The sequence below is a fragment of the Lepidochelys kempii genome, chromosome 3, assembly GCF_965140285.1.
Source record: "Lepidochelys kempii isolate rLepKem1 chromosome 3, rLepKem1.hap1, whole genome shotgun sequence".
In the NCBI taxonomy this organism is placed as follows: Eukaryota; Metazoa; Chordata; order Testudines; family Cheloniidae; genus Lepidochelys; species Lepidochelys kempii.
Window position 1 is genome coordinate 69921066 of NC_136382.1, and position 22655 is coordinate 69943720.

General features: G+C 43.8%; 2 protein-coding genes across 4 annotated transcripts in view; both read right to left on the bottom strand.

Moving 5' to 3' along the window:
* Positions 1-3265, bottom strand: part of LOC140908831 (gamma-aminobutyric acid receptor subunit rho-2) — a 60574-nt gene extending 57309 nt beyond the window's left edge. Inside the window, exon 1 of the mRNA XM_073336714.2 lies at positions 2960-3265. Within this exon, the coding sequence (XP_073192815.1) occupies positions 2960-3147 (188 nt within the window). The 5' untranslated portion in view covers positions 3148-3265. The remainder of the gene's footprint in view (positions 1-2959) is intronic.
* A 5756-nt stretch (positions 3266-9021) lies between these two features.
* The window catches only part of UBE2J1 (ubiquitin conjugating enzyme E2 J1), a 65721-nt gene continuing 52087 nt past the window's right edge, over positions 9022-22655 (bottom strand). For 2 of the 3 annotated variants that reach the window (XM_073336717.2, XM_073336715.2), the window contains one exon: positions 9022-12059. In XM_073336717.2, coding sequence (XP_073192818.1) covers positions 11796-12059 — 264 coding nt within the window. In that variant the 3' untranslated portion in view covers positions 9022-11795. The remainder of the gene's footprint in view (positions 12060-22655) is intronic. The other variant, XM_073336716.1, reaches the window with a different exon arrangement.

Genomic DNA, 22655 nt, shown 5'->3' on the forward strand with positions numbered 1-22655 from the left:
TCCATTCTGTGAACTGAATGAGGCAGAGGCCTTGTGAAAAAAAATTGCTTGTGATCATGTAGTTAAAGACTGTATCACAATGCATACTCACAAGGGAGCTGAATTGAAATTGCCCAAGAAACCTTAATTCAGGAATTTCCCAGTTTTTGAGTGCTTGACTTTGCAGCTCTAATAATATTGGTTTAATATTCTTTTAAAATAGTTGTGGCTTGTGTTGTGTAATTAAAATGATAGAAGAAGATATGTGCATAGAACACAGACAAGGTGCCCAGCTTCTATTCTTGGCTTTGCCACTGCTCTGCTTTTGCTTTAGGCAAATCATTTAGTCTCTTTGTGTATCAGTTTACCCATCTTTAATATTCATTATTCTGGGAACTGAGGAGGTCATTTAATATTAAAAAAGCTCTTTGAGACCCTTGAATATAACGCTCTAAAAAGTGATCAAACGAATTATGGAGCAGAAAGATTTTTGGGTTAATAGAGCCCAAACCAAAGGTCTTTGAAGCATGTAAAGACTCCCCTTAACGTACATAGCTTTTTATTGGGCACATATACTACACTCACTGGCGCCTTATCTAAGATGGAAAATGGAAAACTTTTAAATATAGACTCCAATAGTTGAAAATATTTTTCTTGCCTTATGTATTTATAGAAAAAGAAGCAAGAGAAATACAAAGCAGAATGCAGGAGGCAGTTACAAAAATAAAAGATGCCATTTATTTTTGTGTTTCTCTATAAGGAATAGCAATCTGACATTGAAACTGGGTTTCATTTGACTGCAGGCAAAAAAGACCAGCACCATGCAATTTTCAGCACAGGTTTGGTTTTAACACAAGACAACCAGAGTTTCGCAGTACAAAATAATCAGGAATGTTCAAGATACTGTTACTATTTAACTCTGTATAAAGTGAGCACTACAGAAATGTCTATAAATAAAAAGAAATGTGATTCTCATTTTCAGGTTTCTAAATAAACTGCATTTTACATACATTTAAATGAATGCATTAAGAAAGTTTATATGGATAAATTACAAGGACATAGTGGTCTATGCTAAGTAGTTTATGAATATAGTTTTGGTGGTTATTTAACACCTGTGGAGAAAGACATAAAAACTGTTCCTTATACTTTTGAAATATAATGATTTATCCTTTCATTGGCTAACACATTGTTTGTTATACATCATTAATTCACATTAAACCAAGTAATATCTATTGTCCTCTACAATGCATAATCCATGTATTTAAGAAAAAAGTTGGACTAGTTCTTGAATTCTCTACTATTACAACTTCGCCAAAGTCAATGGGGTTGGTAATAGTTTATTTTAATAAATGTCAAGAATAATTTGCAAAGAGAGAAACCTACCAAGAACAACTTATTAGCCAAGAGAGTGGCAGTACTTCTGAAAAGAGAAATGTTCAGACTGCAAAAATGTGTATGAGCAGTTTATGCTGCTTTGTAACTTTTCAAGGTAGGAGAGTTCAACCATATATGAAAGAATCCCATGCAAGTACTAGTGGTGAATCATTAGATTTTGCAAACATAATATTCTGAAAAAAAGCCCAGCATGCTTCAGATTTACATTCAGTAAGGACCAGATTCTTTTGAAGTCAGTGGCAAAGCATCCCTTTTGGTGTAAATGGTTTAGCATCAGGCCCTAGATGTCTAAACTAGAGAATAAATTTTATGTCACTAAAAACATGTGCTTGCATATTCTGCATTAAATATCAACAGAAATATTAGCCAATACTAGCCTCTCTGCTTCTGCTTCTTTCATAATATATTTTCTGCAAAATGTCTACTGAATCTCAGCTAGGGTGACCAAACGTCCCGATAAAATCGGGACTGTCCCGATTTTTGGTTCTTTGTCCTGCGTCCCGACGGATGCACGGTCGGCACACCATTTGTCCCGATATTGCGGCTTTGGCCGCTCTGGCCGTTTTTTTTGTTTTTTTGTTTTTTGCTTCCCCCAGGTGTCACAATATTTTGTCCGTTTCATCTGGTCACCCTAATCTCAGCACTTTCTGTGGATAAAAAGGTGTGTTCACAGTGCCATGCTAAACAATACAAAATGACTAAAAAGATGACTCTTTACAGTCAGAGTGATTCCATTTAATAAGATGGATTAACCCAACTTTATTTTCAAGCTCTTGGCCTAGCAAACAATCTTATAAGATATGATTGTCATTGGATGACATAACTCTATACAAAAAAGGATAATATACTCTGGACTGCTTGACAGGTTTGGAAGCTTATCTTTTCTAATGTAAACCTCTCCTCACCCCCAGTCTCAGTAATATTAAATCTAACAAACTTCGCTAAGACCTTTATAACTCTTTGGTGCACACCTGCCTTATTAATACTATGAAAAGTTATATTAAAGTTCCCACATAATTTTCCAAAATGTATCTGCAGAATAACTTTACAAAGCCTATACAGTACATACTCCTGTGCAGTAAAGATACCATTCACACTAACTAAAACCCCACAAATTGCCATGAGAAAATGAAATGTATTTTCAGGTGGATTTGCATAATAGAAACGTTTAAATAAACAACCACAGGAAAAGAGAAGGCACTTGGAAAGATTTATTTAAAATAAAGCCTTTTGTTATTGCTGGGAGGATATTTAAAATTGAATTTGCTGAACGCTTGTTCTGCATCTACCTTCAGTTCTTACTGTTTCTACAGTATTGTGTGTGCATGTCTGAGACTGTGTTCACTAAAATACAATCAATGGCCAGTTTACCAATGACAGCTGCTAGAAACATGACCAATTAAAGTTAAATCTGAAGATAGCAGTAAAGATTGTATAAGGTTATTCAGAAGCCATAGAAGCTATTCACATATACAATTAAAATAGGCAAATTTTATGTATACATCTATCACTACATATACAGTATTAATTTCACTCGTGTATATGTAGCGAGAGCAAGAGAGTTATATATTTTACGGTTCCTTACCTTGCCTTCTGCACCTCCAGCTGACCTGTCCACCTCTTCCTCCTGTGCTTTCTGCTCTCCACAAGAAGGACAAAGCAAAAGAATAATAAAATGAGTTTTGCAAAATAAGGCATTTTGTGGGAAATTGTGATGAGACACTCTACACTCCAATAGCCTCCTGCAGTAGAAATCCACCCTAGTTTAAACATTGAATCAGCTATAATTCCAGGGTCCTGTGTTTCTAAGAGTGATCATGGTTAAAAATACTGCTTTTCTGATTTAATAATTTAAAGTGGCTTTTGAGGGCTTCTCACTCGAAGCTCATCCTTCATCACTGCTTAGTGATTGGCTATTACTCAAGAAGAAGTTTCTCCTGGCAAATAACATTTCCACTCGGTCCTAAAGGAGATATTTGCTAAAATTCATTATATAAAAAGACTGCAATTCCACGCCAGCTTTTTGTTCAAGCCGCTAATCTCAGAACTGTACTATCCTTCTGTCAGACTGTATAAAACCATGCTGTCTCTTTTCATTAGGGATCCCAGATTTTTTCTCTCTATAATATGCATTTTTAACAAGGCGGTGCCAGTTTGCTTTGTGTTTAAGATCAGTACTCTTTGCATTGATGTACATATTTTAGTATAGTTTTAGGAAATTTGATTTTTTTTCTAGATCAGTTAGCAGTTAGTCAGCTGTGTAGTATAACTTGTACCAGCATACTGTTTTTGTGATATCAAATTTTTGTTAAAAGCCTATAATTCTTCCAAAAAAATTGGTTTCCCCCAGAGGTTAACAGCATTAAAGTGGTTATTTGTTTTGAATATTAGGATTTCTCTAATGATGAAATTTTTAAAAATTAAAATTAAATAAAATATGGTTTGATTTTAGGACACTCAGTAACTAAATCTTCTATGGTTCCAATCCTTCAAATACAAAAGTATGCAAGAAACTAATGTGAGTAGTGGGTTGCAGGACTGAGACCTTAATCTGTTAAAACCATTTGAGATTAGCATGAAAAGACATTACAGCAGCTGCTTTTTAATCACAAGGAAGAGGATGTTTTCAGGTGTCATTCTGAAGTTTGTTTATTTACTAAACAGTAAAGACTGGGGAATTCAATATTACACCTTGTCTTGACAGATGAAGAGGAAAGGATCACAAAACTAAAATGTAATGGTAATTTAGGTACAAGTGATCATGACTTGATAACATTTATAATGTACCAAGAGAATAAAACCCAGACCAGCGTGGTGGGTGGGCGGGCAAGTGTGGGTTTGTGTGTGTTGTATTATGGCCCTGTGGATTAAAAAAAATCAACCTGTTTTAGTGGGGAAATGAAGGCAACCATAAATAATAATATGTATATAACAAATGGAAGAAATGAAAAGTTGACAGTAATAAATATAAATCAGAAACTAGGAATTATAGAAAATTGATAAGGGAAGCAAAGAGACAAGGAAAAATGTATGGCTAGCAGAGTTAAAAATAATAAGGATTTGTTTTGTTTTTTCTTTTGTTTTAAGTATATTAGGAACAAAAAAAACCCCTAACAATTATATTGGACCATTACTAGATGGAAATGACAGAATTGTCAATAATAATGCAGAAATAAATATTTCTGTCCTGTATTTGGGAAAAAACAGATGATGTAGTCATATTTTATGATAACACTCTTTCTATTCCACTAGTGTCATGGGAAGATGTTAAACAGTAGCTATTAATGTTAAATATTTTTAAATCAGGAATTCCAGATAACTTGCAACCGCATTTTTTAAAAGAGCTGGCTAAGGAGCAAGATAATCCTGGGAAAAATAATGGAATGGCTGATTCAGGACTCAATTAATAAAGGAGGGTAATATAATTAATGCCAATAAATATGGATTTATGGAAAGTAAATTCTGTTAAACTAACAGTAACTTTCTTGATGAGATTACAAATCTGATTGATAAAGGCAATAGTGTTGATGTAATATATCTACACTTCTGCAAGGTATTTGACTTGGCACCACATGACATTTTGATTAAAAAACTAGAAAGATATAAAATTAGCATGGCACACATTAAATAGATTAAAAGCTGGCTAACTGACAGGTCTCAAAAAAAAGTAAACAGGGAATTAACTTTGAACAGATGTGTTTCCAGTGAGGTTCCGCAGAGACTGGAGTTTTTCATACACTACTGAAAATTTTTATTAATGACCTCAAAGAAAACAAAATTATCACTAATACAGTTTGCCGTTGTCACTGATACAGAGTGATCTGGATCACTTGGTAAACTGGGCGCAAGCAAACAATGTGTGTTTTAATGCGGCTAAATGTAAATACATACATCTAGGAACAAAGAATGTAGGCTATACTTACACAATGTGGGACTCTGTCTTGAGAAGCAGTGACTCTGAAAAAGATTTGAGGGTTCTGGGGGATAGTCAGCCGAACATGAGCTCCCAGTGTGATGCTGTGGACAAAAGGGCTAATGCAATCTCATCCACCAGCCGCACATGAGCTCCCAGTGTGATGCTGTGGACAAAAGGGCTAATGAAATCTCATCCACCAGCCCTGAGCCCCCTCCCAGAGCCAACATCCCAAACTCCTTCCTGCACCCCAGCCCTGAGCCCCCTCCTGGAGCCAGCACCCCATACTCCCTTCTGCACCCTGAACACCCTCCTGCATGCCAAGCCCCAGCCCTAACCCCCCTCCCAGAGCCAGCACCCCATACCCCCTCCTGTACCCCAAACCCCTGCCCCAACCCTGACTCCCCTCCTAGAGCCCACACCCTGCACCTCCTTCTGCACCCCAACACTGTGCCCCAGCCCAGAGCCCCCTCCTGCACCCCAACCCCCTGCCCCAGGCTCAGCCCAGAGCCCCCTCCCACACTGCGAACCCCTCGGCCCCAGCCCAGAGCCTGCACCCCCCCCCCAAACCCCAACCCGCTACCCCAGCCCTGTGAAAGTGAGTGAAGGTGGGGGAGAGCGAGCAACGGAGGGAGGGATGGAGTGAGTGGGGTGGGGCTTTGGTGAAGGGGCGGGGCAGATCCTGCGTTGCCCTTAGATTCAAAATGCAATTTTGGGCGTAAAGAGGTTGGAGACCACTGCTCTAGCCTGTTCACAATTTCCCTCACTAACATCATGCAGGAAACCTGCATCAGAGCCATACTTTCCCTGTGACCTGGTCATGATATTAACCTGATTAAACATAGTTGAAATATCATTACCAATCAAGACATCAACAGGAAATAAATCTAACACCAACCACTATATCACCTTCAAAACTTTTCCACTCAAGGGGATTGTGGACAAAAGCGCTTTTACAGAAAGAGCCAATATGTTCACACTCTGATTTGGCAAGAAATCTCCCTCTCTGACCAATTCCCTTTTACCTAAAGTAATATCAGAGGCTGAATCTCACCATCAAGTACACACAATTCCATTGACCTTTGCATTCTTTATGAATTCCTCACTACCAGTCAACATCTCAGTCCTAATATAATTTGAGAGGTAGGATGCTTTCCTCTTCCACCACTTATTCTGGAATTAAAGTGGCAGCATTAACACCTGCAAGGTTAGTATTTGTACTCAAGGTGGCAGTGTTGGAGCTTATATGAGTAGCCTTTGTAATCAAAGTGCCAGCATTAGAATTTATTATGGTGTTTGTTGGTGCAGGTTGTGGAGTGTTTTTAAGCTTTGGGCAATTTGATTTTATATGGCATGGGGTTCCAGACTGATGACAGACCACCTGTTTCCCCTTCAGGTGAGAGGATTTATGTTCCGGGCTCCCATGAGCTTTTCTAATAAAGTTGGGGTTAGATTAATTCTTAAACACTTCATCCCTTTTAAACTGGGGTGCAAAGGGATTACCTTTCTCCTGGGGCTTACACCCTTCATGAGCTCTGTTTTCTATGAATTCATCAGTGATTTCTGCTGCCTGTAAGACTGAGGCTATGTCTACACTACAGACCTTACAGCAGCACAGCTGTACCGCTGCAGCTATGCCACTGTAAAGTCTCCCCTGTAACAGCAGTATGCTGATGGGAGTCTCCCATAGGCATAATTAAACCACACCCCCAATGAGTAGCGGTAGCCATGTTGGCAGGAGAGTGTCTCCCACTTACATAGCGCTGTCCACACTGGCATTTTTATCAGCGAAACTTATGTCAGTCAGGGGTATGTTTTTTACACACGCTTGACCAACAAAAGTGCTAGTGTAGACAGCCTGAATCAGGCTTCCTATCGCATATTGCAGGTCTGATTTCTTCAGGAGCCATTTTAGCACACACTCAAGAGTAATTAAATCTAGCAGTTTATCAAAGTCACAGTAAGTGTTTTTCCCCTTTAACCCACTTTTTAACATAAACCAAGAAATTTATGAGTACACTCTACATAAGTAACATTACCAGAAATTCTTAGATCTCTGAATTTTAGCCTATAAGACTCAGTGGTAACCTTAACCTATTCAATATTGTTTCTTTAAAAACTTTACATAAACAAAAGCCTCCTCTACCCCCATTTCATTAAATACCTCTCTGGCCTTTCCAGTCAGTTTAACAGGACAGGCATCACCTGGTCTTCATGAATTTTGTTAATAAGAAAGGTGATGCTCAAAGGTAGATGAAAATACTTCAATACATTCAGTCTTTATGAATTGGGCAGACTTTATGTCAGTCTCTGTTATTGAGAGAAGATGGAATTTCAGGCTGTGGCTGCTGTTTCTCCTGCCTGTCTAGGACTCAAGAGCTGCAGTTTATGAGCACCTTTCTCAGTCTCCAGGTGTTCCATTCACATTTAGTGAACTTCCTTTTCAATTTCAGCCTCTGCTCGGTGTCCCTGGTACACGCTCTCCTCTGCATCCTCAGCTTTCTCCTTCATTCTAAATTCTGGCATTTTTTCTTCATGCTTACACTGTTGCCAGCATTTGCATTCTTTAGTTCCTATTCTGAGCAAATTGGTCATCTCCTGATCTGAGATGTCCCCTGTAAGGTCCATTATCTTATCTTCACATAATTTTTTTTTTTTTAGTTTTTTGGTGTTCATAAAAAATTATGTGAAGATAAGACAATGGACCTTACATTGTGTTCATAGCTTCATAGGCTCGTGACTCATTCAAGGTCACACTAATCTTTAGCCTTTAAAACTCTCAATATTAAATTTAAGTCTTACATAGCGTGGGGTTCTGAACCAAAGCCCAATTGACCTGTGATGATGTGTATCCTGCCCAATACTTCGCCAAATGTCACGTTGCCTGGTATGTCACAGCTAAGGATGCCAAATTCAGGACAGACCGTAAGAAACAAGGCAGAAACACCCCAAAACTGGTAATTTATTCTATCATAAGATAAGTAACAAAAGTGAACTCGTGTATCACTGCACTAGTTCAGAGAGCCAAATAACAGTCCCCTAGGCACTCCAGCCCCCGATCACCAACCAGACAACCGGACTTGGTGATGAAAGGTTATTAAAACCAAAATTCACCACATTAGATTCTTCCAATCCCAAAGGGTCAGACATTCATCTCCAGGTCAACATGTACTTTCAGGATCACATCAAATACCACGCTGCAGCCAATCTTTAGTAAACTAACTAAAGATTTATTTTAAAGAAAAGAAAAGAAAAGAAAAGAAAAGGAGAGTTATTAAATGGTTTAAGGAATCATATTCATTACAATTGATTTCCAAGTCTGTAGAAGTAAGGATAGTAGTAGTGATGGTAATTCTGTTACCTTGCAATATGTCTCTCTGGATCACCCAAAAAGATTGTGGGCCATCAGTCCTTTGTTCAAAGCTCCCTTCTTGTTAGAAAAATCACAGTCCATAGAAATGAAGCAGGACTGAAGACAAAGAGTGTTGTCACAGTCTGCAATTTACACGCACAGCACACGGGCATGGAAAGTTACTGGCACAAACATGGAGTCCTGGGTCACATGTTCCTTGCTGAGTCATGAGGCATTGATTGCCTACACGTGCCTGAAGAAGAGACCTTGGGAGGGGTCCCTGGAAGAGCTGATTGTCCTTAATGGGCCATCAGGCAGGCTGGCTAGCCTTGGTGTAAATCTCTCTTGGGGAGTTGGGGGATTACTCAGAAACACAACACGGTTGAGATACAAATACAGAACAGAGTTTCATAACTTCATATACAATGATGATACATGCATATAAACAGGATAATCATATTTAGCAGACTATAACTTTTCCGATGATACCTTACACAACATACTTTGTATAAAATTTATCACAATTGTGTAACAGTGGTGATACATCAGTGATGATACATTACCATAAACATGGTCTCTTTTCTTTTATACGCATCACAATGGGCTCTTCAAACTAGCAGAGAAAGGTCTAATGCTAGCTAATGGCTGGAATTTGAAGCTAGAGAAATTCAACTGGAAATAAAACAAGTTTTTAACAGCAAGAGTAACTAACTATTGGAACAACTTACCAAGGATTGTGGTGGAATCTCCATCATTGACCATTTGTAAAGAATCTTAGATGTTTTTTCTAAAAGATATGCTTAAGGAATGATTTTGGGAAGTTCTATGGCCTGTGTTATACAGCAGGTCAGACCAGATGATCTCAATGGTTCCTTCTGGAATTGGAATCTATGAAAAAAAGAGCACAATCCTGCCCCATCTTTGGGTACAGAGAGTTTTGTGCAGCAGCCTTACTTAAGTTCTGCTGCATAAGGGCAAGAGCAGAATTTGGTTGATGGATGTATCCCTGAGAATTTGCTAGGTTTGAAGGTGGACCTCAGGGCCTGTTCTGCAAGGTGACAGCAAATCTCTCAGAGGTACCATCAGGAAGAAACTCTGCAAGAGTATCCTACTGAAGGTTTTTTCTTTAGAGCCCTCTCCTAAGGGAAAGGATGATCTGGGCCCCGGTTTGCAAACGTGAACAACAAGTGCATTCAAACAATGTACCAACAAGGAAAAAACAACTTTTTATTTCAGGAATATGGGGTCTATAGATTTTAAATATACCGTATTCCTACCAAAACTAATATACTTATTGGGAAAAATACTTTTATTAATTTCACCATAGGAAACCAGATTGTCCTCCTTCCAGACTTGAAGACAATGCAAGATTTAAATAACTGCTGATCTATCCAGACATGCTATATAGTTTTATTGTAAATGTTTAATTAAACAAAGATGCTTTGATGTACATACATCCTGTTTGTATGTACAGCAGAGCAGCACTAATTCAAAATAACCACTGGGAATCCATTTCTGAATTTTGCAAGTTAGCAAGTGAATAAATTAAACATACACACACACCAGGGCACTACATAAAATATGTAATTTGTCCATTAATTTTCACAAGTGTAAAATTTTACTTATTTATAATGCTTAGGAGTACATTAGCATGTAGTATATTTTGTAATGTTAATATGAGAGCTGACTACAGCATTCTTATCTTTGCTAAGAAGTAGGGTGGGACAGTCTGGCTTTAGTGAGAGATATCATAGTCGCCACTAGTAAAGTGAAAATTACTGAGGTTCTGTTGAGTCTTAAATGAGCAATGGTAGATTCTCTTAATTATTGATATAGTCAGATAATGGGGAAATGATTATCCCATTGAACTTGTTCTTTATGGCTAAATAAATTCAAGATCAGCACAGAGGGCACTAATAATCTAGGGTATCTAGGGTTGCCAACTGTGGTTGGACATGTTCCTGGAGGTGTCATCACATGACAATCTTTAATTAAAGACTAATCTTTAATTCCTGGAGACTCCAGGACCATCCTGGAGGGTTGACAACCCTACCCCTGCCTGAAGTGCCAGCACCTACAATGAATAAATAGGGATATACACACGAATGCTGTAATCTTGATATGCTGGAAAGATATTTAAAAACTTTCAGATTTTAAACTTTGCTTGAAGTATTGCAATGAAGTGCAAGAAAAAATATTGTGTAAATGAGGCTTGAATTGCGATAATTCATTAGAGCCAAGGGTTTCATGAAAGCTTCCATCAAGCTTGCCCATGCAAAGCAGAGTTTAAGCATGAAAATATTTAGATTTTTTTTAGCAAATAACAGCACATATGAAACATTCAATGTAATGCATTATGTATATTTCTGGAATAATTAAAAGACAATAGCTCTGGGTAAATAATTATATTACATATTTATAACTATTGCAATAATAGATGTTTTATATAATCTTCAAATTTAAAAAAGCAAGATATACAATTGAGAGTATTAGAAGACGACATTCAAATCTTGGAAAAGATTATCCAATCTAACTTCCAAAAAAATTTAAAAACAAAAAATAAAGGAAACAATTTTCTGGCCCCTTTTTTCCACAGAGAGCACAGTCTCAGAACCAACATTTCATGCATTTTTTTAGAATTGTCTTATTGTAAATAAAAGTGGTTACAAAATATTATCCTCCTCAGAATTAAGAGCACACACAACGCAACACATAGACACTGCGTTTCATTTTAAAAGACCTTCTCCAACGTAAATTTTTATACTCACTCAGATATGGGTGACTATCTGCACCCATGTTCCACAGAGAAAAAGTGTAAAACCCCTTTCTGTTTTAATTGCCTCCTTTTATGAGTAAATAAGGTAGCCACAAATGATACTTTCTTTCCCCCACCCTTTACATATTATTCATATTCAACCAAATTGTTTCTCTAAGTATCTAGTGGGGTGTTCATGGATCATTAACAGTTGTTAGTATTCATAGAAATGTCAACATTTGTCCTACTTACAAAGCAATGTACCTAAAGGTATATTAACATTCGTAAAGACTTAAAAGAGTAAATAAAAAAGTAATCTTCTGTAAACAGTTCTCATAGCATACTCAATACAGAATGTTTAATGAAGCATTCAAGTCACTGCTCGTAAGACAGAGAAAACCTTATAACTCAAATGTATAGTCATTGGCCAGATATACCCGTCGGAAGATAAGAGCTGCCAATGCTAAAGTCAGAAGGACAATCAAAACAGTTGATCCAGTGTGGCTTGTGTTGACTCTTGGTTGCTGCACCTGATTGAAGTTAGTTGAAGATGGTACTCTTCTCTGCCTCTGGGCACGGCGCTGGCGCGGGCTCATGGAGCTATTATTAGATACAGGTTGAGTATGCTCTTGATTAGATGGTGTGGAGTTGTTCTGAATTTCAGACTGAAAAAAAAAAGTGAATATTGTTTTTAAAGCAAGACAGTCCATGCATCAGCAATGTACATACCTCTACATTTAAGAACAAAGCCTGCTCTTCCAATGTAATGTTATGATCTGAAGGCCAGCCACAGGTGATAGCCTCTTTATAGTAAAGTTGCAACCAACTTCTGTTACAGAACACGGTTCCAAACCCTATGGCTCTCTAGACAAACATTCAGAATACACATCCTTCTGCACACCTCCCAGCCTTGTTCTCCCAACCACTGGCATCCCAACTACATGAGGTGCAGACAATCACCACTCCTGCCTACCATATGCTATTACTCCCATTGTTTGTCTCTGGATATCATAAGGAGGCATTAATGTAGAAATTATCTGCATTAAACTATGTACATCAACCATTTGCCTAGCAACTTAGGCCCTTGCCTTGGGAAGTATGTAGCACAGGACTTAACTACATAGTTATTCTCTACTCCATAATCCAGTTCCTTGCTATGTTGCACCATACCCTATTTTTAAGCAGTTTCTGGACTTTTGCTCATTCCCTTACTGCACTGAAGGAGCACAGAGGCCTTTGTCATTTAGATAATTTGATTCCCCATGAAATTCCAAGCCACTGTGTGTAAGCAGCACTGCTCTACAGGTTTTAAAACTTTTGTCTAAAAAGCTGCATCTACTCCATGGTTTTGTGTTTTCTTTGTCATAATGGCTACCTCACATTTTGGGTCACCTTATCTTAACAATGTTTTCAAGTGAAATATTTTAAGCAGTTAAATGAAAAATTTTATCCTAAAACTAGTCCATAGCATCTAGGTACTTAAGCACAAATGGTTTACACTGCACAAATGGAAAACACTGCAAATCATATTGTAACTGGAGTTAAAGGATGAAATTGGCCATAAACAAAGCTATAAAAATAATATACTGAGCTGAGCAAAATTAGGAATTTCCATGGTATGGAAAACCCCAAAATTTGTTTTCAGCCTAAATCACGAAAAAATCTAAACGTTTGATACTGGTTTACTGAACTAAAACCAAAATGCTTTGTTTGACTGCATTCAATATTACACCGTAATTTTCCCATAGTGACGTGTTGGCTCTTGTGAGTTGTAATTTGGGAGCCTGATCTCTCCTGGCCAGACATCTTCCATAATGCACCCAGTCATGTGACTTCCGTTATGCACCTTGCAGCTCGGTCACAGGGAAATCCACACTGCATTATGAGACATATGGTCCTCCAGGTATCCTGGCCAACAGCAGAGAATGGAGATCTGAACTACAACTCCCACAAGGAGACGTCAGTGTGCAATAAAAACTAATGATGGACAAAAGAAACACTGACATGGATTGAAAAGAAATCCTAATGTCCATGAGATATGTTGTACCCTCCTATGTAATAGGACAAAGAACTCTAGGAAATCCAGAGATTCACCCTGAAGTTTCCTTTACATGATATTTCCAGCAAGGGGTCAAAACAGGTACAGAACTTCAAATCCACACAGTCCTGGTCAGCTCTGCTACCGTCCTCATGTATCCTAAAGTGCCCTCACAGCCATGCTGACCTCTCCCCATTATATGAGTATGGCTTCTTCAACGGCAGAGATGATTTCCACTGCAGCCACACAGCAGTAAGGACCTATTCAGGCATGCACTGAGGCTACAGGAATGTTTCTAAGGAAGCCCTAGGACCACTCTTTAGGCAAGGGCAAATTATGCACAGATCCCATTGATTTGTATGTCTGTCCTGGGCAGCAGGTGGCCCTAGGGCCAAAAAGAATTATATTTAGAGACTTTTAGATTTTGAGACTTTAGATCCACAGAAATAACTACATCCACCACGAGAGAACAGTGAAGCCAGGAAATGCAGGAGTTGGACACTCAGAAGGAAATGGGGTTAATTTTCCCAAAATGAAAAATTATTTTGCTTATCCAATATGTTTACCTACAGGCTATTCTATGTTATTTACAATAATTATAAGAGGCCTTATTTATATCTGTATTATTTGGGAACCTTTCTAAACCTTAGTATCAATTATCATAAAGATGGCATCAGAATGATTAGCGTGCGCCATCCTTGGCTATTCAGCGGGGTTTCTGCCTAAAACTATAAAATGTGTGTTTAAAGCAGTGGTTCTCAACCTGTGGCCCAATTAGGACACAGCTGCAGCCCAGCTCAACTGTGTGCTAAAGGCCACGGGCTCCAGACTGCCCTGCCGGGCAGCGCGCTCTTGACTCCCGGCTCCCAGCTGGGCTGCCCTGCCGCGCAGCGGGCTCCGGGCTCCCAGCTACCGCTGGCCCCACACGGTGGGGCTCAGGGTACAGGCAGCCAGCTGTCGCCTGCCCACCACGGGCCTGTCCCCACAGCAGGGCTCCCAGTCTAGGCAGCCGGCTGCCACCCAGCCCCCTGCAGCAAGGTCCGGGCAGCCAGCATGGCTCAGGGTCTGGGCAGCTGGCTGTCCCATGGCTCCCTGCAGCACACACCAGGGTCCTGGCTGCCACTCCGACAGGGCTCAGTGTCCGGGCAGCAAGCCGCCACCCGGACCCCTGCGGCAGAGAGGGAAGGTCCCAGAGCAGCCAAATTGCCCCCTTCTTTCCCCTCTTTTTGGCTGGACCCCACCAAACCCCAGTTTGCTATCAAGCATCAACCTGGCTAAGACCTAGGATGGGGGACAGTCATTGTCTTTTAATCTGGAAAAAGACAGTTACCTTTTCCATAGCTGGTGTTCTTCAAGATGTGTTGCTCATGTCTATTCCACAATAGGTGTGTGTGCTTGCCACGTGCACCGGTGCTGGAAGTTTTTCCCCTAGCAGTACCTGTAGGGGGGGAGCGCTCCCCAGAGACTGCTGGAGTGACGCCTGCCTAGCGCAGTATAAGGGGAGCTGCACGCTCCCCCCACCCTCAGTTCCTTCTTGAGAGACAACTCCGACAGAGGGCAGGATGTGGAATAGACATGAGCAACACATCTCAAAGAACTCCAGTTAGAGAAAAGATAACTGTCTTTTCTTCTTCAAGTGATTGCTCATTTGTATTCCACAATAGGTGATTCCAAGTTATATCTGTTGGAAGTGGGTAGGAGTTCACAAGTTCCCAGGATGGAGGACAGCCCTGCCGAACCCGGCATCATCCCTGGTTTGGGGGACGATCGCATAGTGCAAGGTGAATGTGTGAAACAAAGACCACATGGCAGCCCTACAGTGTCCTGGATGGGGATGTGAGCCATGAAGGCAGCTGACGAGGTCTGTGCCCGAGTCGAGTGTGCCCTCACAATGGGTGGCAGGGGGACACTTGCCAGCTCGTAACATCAACGGATGCACAAAGTGATTCAATTGGAAAGCCGCTGAGTGGAAATTGGCTGGCCCCTCAAGCGCTCAGCGAGGTGACGAACAGTTGTGAGGACTTTCTGAACGGCCTGGTCCGTTGAGGTAGAAAGTCAGAGCCCACCGCACATTGAGGGTGTGGAGATGGTGCTCCTCGCTGGATGCGTGAGGTTGGGACAGAGGACTGGTAGAAAAATGTCCTGACTCATGTGATAGGCGGAGACCACCTTCAGGAGGAACGCGGGGTGTGGGCAGAGCTGGACCTTGTCCTTATAGAAGACCGTGTACGGTGGCTCGGAGGTCAGGGCCCTGAGCTCCGAAACTTGCCTGGCCGACGTGACTGCGACCAGGAAGGCCAGCTTCCATGAGAGGTGAGACCAGGAGCGCGTGGCCAGTGGTTCAAACGATGGCCCCGTGAGACGAGCCAACACCAGGTTTAGGTCCTACTGTGGGATCGGCGGTCTAGAATACGGAAAAAGATGGTCCAAACCCTTAAGAAACTGGCCAGTCATAGCATGGGAAAATACCATATGCCCTTGCAATAGCAGATGGAAGGCAGATATGGCTGCCAGGTGCACCTTGACTGGCGAGGGCGCCAGGCCCTGGGCCCTCAGGTGGAGGAGGTAACCAAGGATAAGCTGGATCAGGGCGGCCACAAGGGAGACACTCTGGTCCGCCACCCACCTAGAAAACCGGAACCACTTCGCCAAATAAGCGCAGTGAGTGGAGGGCCGTCTACTTTTAAGGACGACGCGCTGAACCTGTTCTGAGCACGTTCTTTCCTCTCTACCTAACCACTGAGCAGCCTCGCCGTGAGGTGAAGAACCTCTAGGTTGGGATGGAGGAGGCAGCCCTGGTTCTGAGAGAGCAGGTCCGAGCAGAGCAGCAACAACCATGACAGAGCTACCGCCAGGCCCGTGAGAGTCCCATACCAATGCTGCCTGGGTCACAGCCAGGGCAATAAGGAGGATCAGGGCCTTGTCCATCTTTATCTTCTTCAGGACCCTGCTGATTAGAGGGAACAGGGGAAAGGCGTAGAGAAGCCGGCCTGACCAGGACAGGATAAAGGCACTGGAGATAGCACTCCTCCCCAGACCCTCCCCCGGAGCAGAACCGGGGGCATCACTGGTTCTGCTGAGTCGCGAATAGGTCCACCTGGGGAGTTCCCCACCTTCAGAAGAGCCAGTGGGCCACTTCTGGGTGGAGGGACCACTTGTGTTGCGAGGAAAAGTCCCTGCTTAAGCGATCTGCCCTCTTGTTCCAGGCACCCGGTAGGTGGAAGGCCTTCAGGTGGATGTCGTAGGCTATACAGAAGTCCCACAGCCTGAGGGCTTCATGGCAGAGGGCAGAGGATCAGGCCCCACCTTGCCTGTTGATATAGAACATCGAGGCCACGTTGTCCGTGAGGACTCTAACTACCTTGCCCTCCATGTGCGAGCGGAAGGCCATACACGCCAGCTGCACTGCCCTGAGCTCCTTGACGTTTATATGTAGAGTCAGGTCTTGAGCCGACCACAGGCCTTGGGTCTGAAAGTTCCCCACATGGGCCCCCTATCCCAGGTTGTTTGGGCGGACAATCACTGTAGGGAGGTGACCACAGAATCTGGCACGATGAGGACCTTGTCCATCCTGTCCGTGGCCTGGGAGAACTTCAAGGCCAACCAGAGCTGGAGGGGCCTCATCCTGAGTCTGGCGTGACAGACCACGTACATGCACGCCGAAATGTGACCCAAGAGCTGCAGGCAAACCCTGGCTGTTGTCATCGGGAACCTTGTGACCAAGTGGATGAAACCTTTCAGGGTCTCGAATCTGTCTGGCAGGAGAGAGGCCCTGGCTGACGCTGCATCCAGGAGCGCCCCGATAAACTCTATGCGTTGGGCCGGGACTAACGTGGACTTGGTGTTGTTTACCAACAGGCCCAAGGCGGTGCACATGGACAGGAGGAGCGCCACGTGATCCCTCACCTGAGACCAGGAGGTGCCCTTGACAAGCCAATCGTCCAGATAGGGAAATGTCTGGACCGTCTGCCATCTGAGGTAGGCTGCTCCCACCGATACGCATTTTGTGAACACCCTGGGGGCAGTGGACAGACCAAACGGAAGGACTGTGAATTGGTAATGATTCTGTCCCACCACAAAACGGAGGAAGCGACGGAGGAAGCGCCTGTGCCCCTTGAATACGTGGATGTGGAAGTATGTGTCCTCTAGATCGAGGGTAGCGTACAAGTCCCTGAGATCCAGGGAGGGGATGATGGAGGCCAGGGAAACCATGCAGAACTTGAGCTTCACCATGTACTGGTTCAGACCTCGCAGGTCCAGGATGGGACTGAGCCTCCCCCCTTTGGCCTTTGGGATAAGGAAATATTGGGAGTAATACTCCTTGCCCATAAACTCTTTGGGCACTGCCTTCATGGAGAAGCAAGACCACCCTACCTGGTGCCGACGGGGACAGCACATTAAACAGGGAGTCTGAGGGCTCCTCCATCTCCTCTGCCTGGAGGTGGAGGCTTGCTGCCACCCTCTTTAAGAGTTCTTGATGGGCCCTGAAGTCCTCCTGCGGGGCAGAGGGGGGCAGGGCCACAATCGCCTCCTCCAGGCAGGTCGAGAAGGCCAGTGCGGTACTCTGGGTATTGGGCAGCACCGGAGGGTCCACCACCTGGTTGGACTCCGGGCACGGCGCCGAGGACGTACGTCCCACGGACTCCTTTTTCGGAGGTCTGGAGAGTGAGGCTGACAGTGCTTCTGAAGCTCCAGCCACCGAGCGAGCTCCCACCAGGGGCTGTGCCAGAGGTCACGGTGCCCACTGGTACCATTGGGCCGGCCACGACGCTCTGTGCCACTGCACCTGCTGTGTCACCAGTGGGGCCAGCTGTTCGGGTTGCCTGGCCTGGCCCATCGAAGGACGGCTACGAATGGAGGCCGGGCTGGTGTAGATCCTCTGCTGTCTCTGGACTGGGAAGAGCAGTGGTGCCGGGATCTACGTAGGCCACAGGACCGCAATCTCAATGTGGAGGACCGGTACCAATGATAACAGCTGCTCTACAAATGGCCTCAACAGGCGGACCCGCGACGTGATGAGACACCGGCGATCGACGCCCGGGGCTGCAATGTCTTGGCGGAGACTTGGAGCGGGAGTCCGAGTGGGAACGGCGTCGATGACCGTGCTGTGACTGACTGCGGTACCCCCTCCGAGATGAGGGCCATTGGCGATGCCAGCTGCAGTCCCGTCGATATTCGCTCCTTGAGGATGAGCGGTGCCGAGAGTCCTGGCCAGACGGAACCCAGCCAGCCAGTCTGGTCAGCATCAAGGGCGATCTACACTGACTCTGCCCCGAACGGTTGTTGGGCAGTGACCGGCATTGGGAACATTCCCTCGACCGAGACTGGTACCGGGCCGGAGGCAACTGTGGAGATCCCAGCGGCAGCTTGCCTCTGGAGTGCGTGGTCGACATCAGTGGTGCTCCAGTCACTGGCATGGACATAACATCCCGGGCTGCCTGCTGGGCTACAGACGTGGACGGCATCCAGACATCTGGAGAGACATCTGGAGAGACCTGTTCCAAAGGGGCCGGGCTACTCTACTCAACGTGAGTTGGAGGCCTAGGGCCCAGTGGGGATCAAGGACTACCCGACATGGGCCTAGCCTCTATCCCAGACTTCCCTCAGTGCTGCTGCGAAGAGGGAGTCTTTCTGGCCCTCTTGGTGTGCCCCGTGGATAGGGAGCAGTGCCGACTGGTTGGTGGCACCGGAGGGTCGCCGCGTACTGACGCTGCGGTGCTGGGTACCAGTTCGGAGTGGCGTGCCGGAGTCAGGGTCAGCGCCAACTCCATCAGGATGGCCCAGAGCTTAATATCCCTTTCTCTTTTGGTCCGAGGCTTAAATGACTTGCAAATCTTGCACCTTTCACTGATATGGGTTTCTCCCAAACAGCACAAACAGTCTGCATGCAGGTCACTTCTTGGCATAGAACACCTACAAGAGCTGCACGACTTAAACCCTGGGGTGCGGGGCATGCCCCGGCCTGGGCTCACTGACTAACTAAACTAACTACAGGTACTAACGCTGAACTAACGAACAGTTCTGGGGACAAGCTACAGCAAAACTGGAGCAGAGTAGTTCCGACGCACCTTCACTGGCGGCAAGAAGGAACTGAGGGTGGGGGAGCGCGCAGCTCCCCTTATACCGCGCCAGGCAGGCACCACTCCAGGGGTTGCAGGGGGCGCTCCCCCACTACGGGTACTGCTAGGGGAAAAACTTCTGGCACCAGTGCACGTGACGAGCACGCACACCAATTGTGGAATACATATGAGCAATCACTTGAAGAAGAATAACGACAGCAGAAGGTTGTTGATGTAACAAGGAACCAAGAAGGAATGCTGATAATTTCATGGCTCACAACCATTGTTTCCACCCAGGGGACTCTCAGAGCACTTAATTTCAACTCACCTTTGTATCTTTAATAAACGGATCCCGTTATCAGAATGCCAGCTGTACTGATAGAATTTCATTGTTGGCAAGGTGATGTTCACTGATGGCTAATAGCAAGGCCTAAAGACCGCCAAGTAAAAACGTGATGAGAGTGTCTATATGTGGGATGATCCCTACCCAGTATCCCTTCCAGGAGCATACAGACCCTGAAATAGTGTCCAAAGTCATTCCTTTCCTAGGGTGTGCCTGTATTGGTAACTTAAAACCAGTAACATAACATTAACCTCAACCTAAGCTTACTCTAAGCATGGCTGTTTCTAGGGACCCTCCAGGACCTCTTCTGGCCCAAAAAAGCCAGATTTCCATTTTTTCCCTGCCCTATACTGGAGACTGAGCAGCCCACATGGAGAATATGAGCTAAACCTTTTCTGCCTGTAGTCTTCAGATGACATAAAAACAAGGTAGATGTCTGGAGTTGTAGGCATTTGATAGTGCACTGAACCCTCCAGAAGGCAGGAGAACAGCAGGCAGGTTGCAGCTGGGCTTCAAGGCTGAAGCTGTACATCTTTGATGGTTTGGTATGAAGGACATTGTCGGACTGGGTCACACCTCTTGCATACTTCGGATGGGTGAATCACATTCATTTATATTCTTCACTGAAGGGAGAATGATCACTGGGTTCATACTGGGGTGAATCTGAGTCAGGATTTAGTCAGAAGGGAGGGAGGGTGGCTAGGCACTGAAGATGCTTTCGTCTGAAATGTGTGCAACTCAGCTATTACAGGGAGCTGTCAACTCTGCTTGTTTAAACTGGATCTGGAGGAGCGTGTAGCAAAAGGGTCATCAGGGTCTTTTGGGATACTGGTGACACAGTGATTATATACAGGAAAATCAGGTATAATGTTGCTCAACTTTACAGGGAAGATAGGCACGTTTAACCAGGCACAAAGACAGATATGTCATTGGGAGAAGTTAGGATATGTCTACGCTGCATTTGAGAGTGACTCTCCCAGCCTGGTCAACAGACTCACACTAGCATGCTAAAAATAGCTATATAGACGTTGTGATTCATGCTGGAGCTCGGGCTCTCAAGCCTAGGCAGGGGAAGGGTAGGATTGAGTGCCTGAGCTCCAGCCTGAGTCACGACCTCTAAGCATCAATTTATTTGCAAGCCTTGCTACCACAAGTTTGTAGACCTGGAATGGGAGGCTCACTCCCAGATGCAGTGTAGACATACCCTCAGGGACCAGACTGAGGGGAGACAGATACCCAACAGTGGGGTGGGAGTTGTGGCCTAGCTATTTGCTGGTGCCCCTTGGGCAAATACCGGTGACAAGCTCAAAGGGGCTGGCTCGCAAAGGTAAACCTAAGACTTGAAAGATACTGGTGGATCTTTTTATCCTGGAGGAAGGAGGGGGAAACCTTGAGTCTTCTCAGACAGAGACCCCCTTGGGACTGTCACCTGATGTGCTGAGACTACCTCTGAGCCCATTTTCTCTGCCAGTTTGGGCCTTCAGAACCCTGCCTTATTGAGCCAGATATGCTAATCTGAGATACTGGTGAGAAGATTCAGAGGTGATCTGAAACCTAGGTGTTAGTTAATCTGAAGAGAGCCAATATGAGTTATTTGACAGAGAGGCTATTTTTTAACACTGCGCCCAAATAAAGTGTTTTAACACCTACCTGCCTCCTCCCCACCCCCCAGTTAAAGTAAATAACGTCACAGCCTTCCACTTCAAAATCCATCCCTGTGGCTATGCTTCATTCTCTTGCAAATCTTGATCAACAGATATACCATGTGTGACGTTACTGACATGAACTGTGACCATATAGATCACTGTGGCAACCAAGGTCCTACAGTTGCACCAAATCTTGTACAAAGGAGGTCAAGTAAGGTATCTAAGGAAAGGTTGTAATTTTCTGGTTATGATTATGCTGTCTGTATATGTGTATCATTTTTGTATTTGAAGTTATGAATATTGGCTATGTACTTGTATCTCAATGTATTTGATTCTAAGTAGCCTCGGTGAAGCATTTGGTCAGCTTCTTGAGAATGGGCACTTATTCAGAATAGTCCTATCAAGAAACATTTAACTGACAATGGACTTTGGGAGACGCCAATCCACATCTGAGCTTTCCTGGAACATTCAAACTAACATGTAAACACTGGCATCAGCCTGCAAAAAGCTGAAATATTCATGGACATGTGACTTGCCCAGGTGGCTACAAACTCCATCTTGTTGCTGTGATTTTGCACAGAAGAACAAAGGGGGTTTCCGCCCAGAAGTGAGAGAATATAAAGGGCCCTGAAAGCTTCTCCATTTTGTCTTCAGCTGGCTCAAGAGATGGCCTCTCCACCCCAAAGAGATGCCTGAAAGAAACTGGGACAAAGGACTGCAACTACAGGGTGTGTGTGATTGCTGGACCCAGGCCATAAACCACAATGTTGGTCTGGAAAGGATTGGGCCCAGACTAGGAAGGAGTCTAGTCTGTGAAAGAAGCTTATTGGAACATCTCTGAGGGCGAGATTTGCCTGTATTCAGTTTCCTACTGTATTAGGCTTAGACTTGCGTGTGTTTTATTTTGTTTGGTAACTTACTTTTCTCAGTCTGTTATTACTTGGAACCACTGAAATCCTACTTTTTATACTTAATAAAATCACTTTTGCTTATTAATTAACCCAGAGTAAGTAATTAATACCTGGGGGAGCAAACAGCTGTGCATCTCTCTCTATCAGTGTTATAGAGGGCGGACAATTCATGAGTTTACCCTGTAAAAGCTTTATGTAGAATAAAACAGATTTATTTGGGGTTTGGATTCTATTGGGAGCTGGGTGTCTGGGTACTAGAGACAG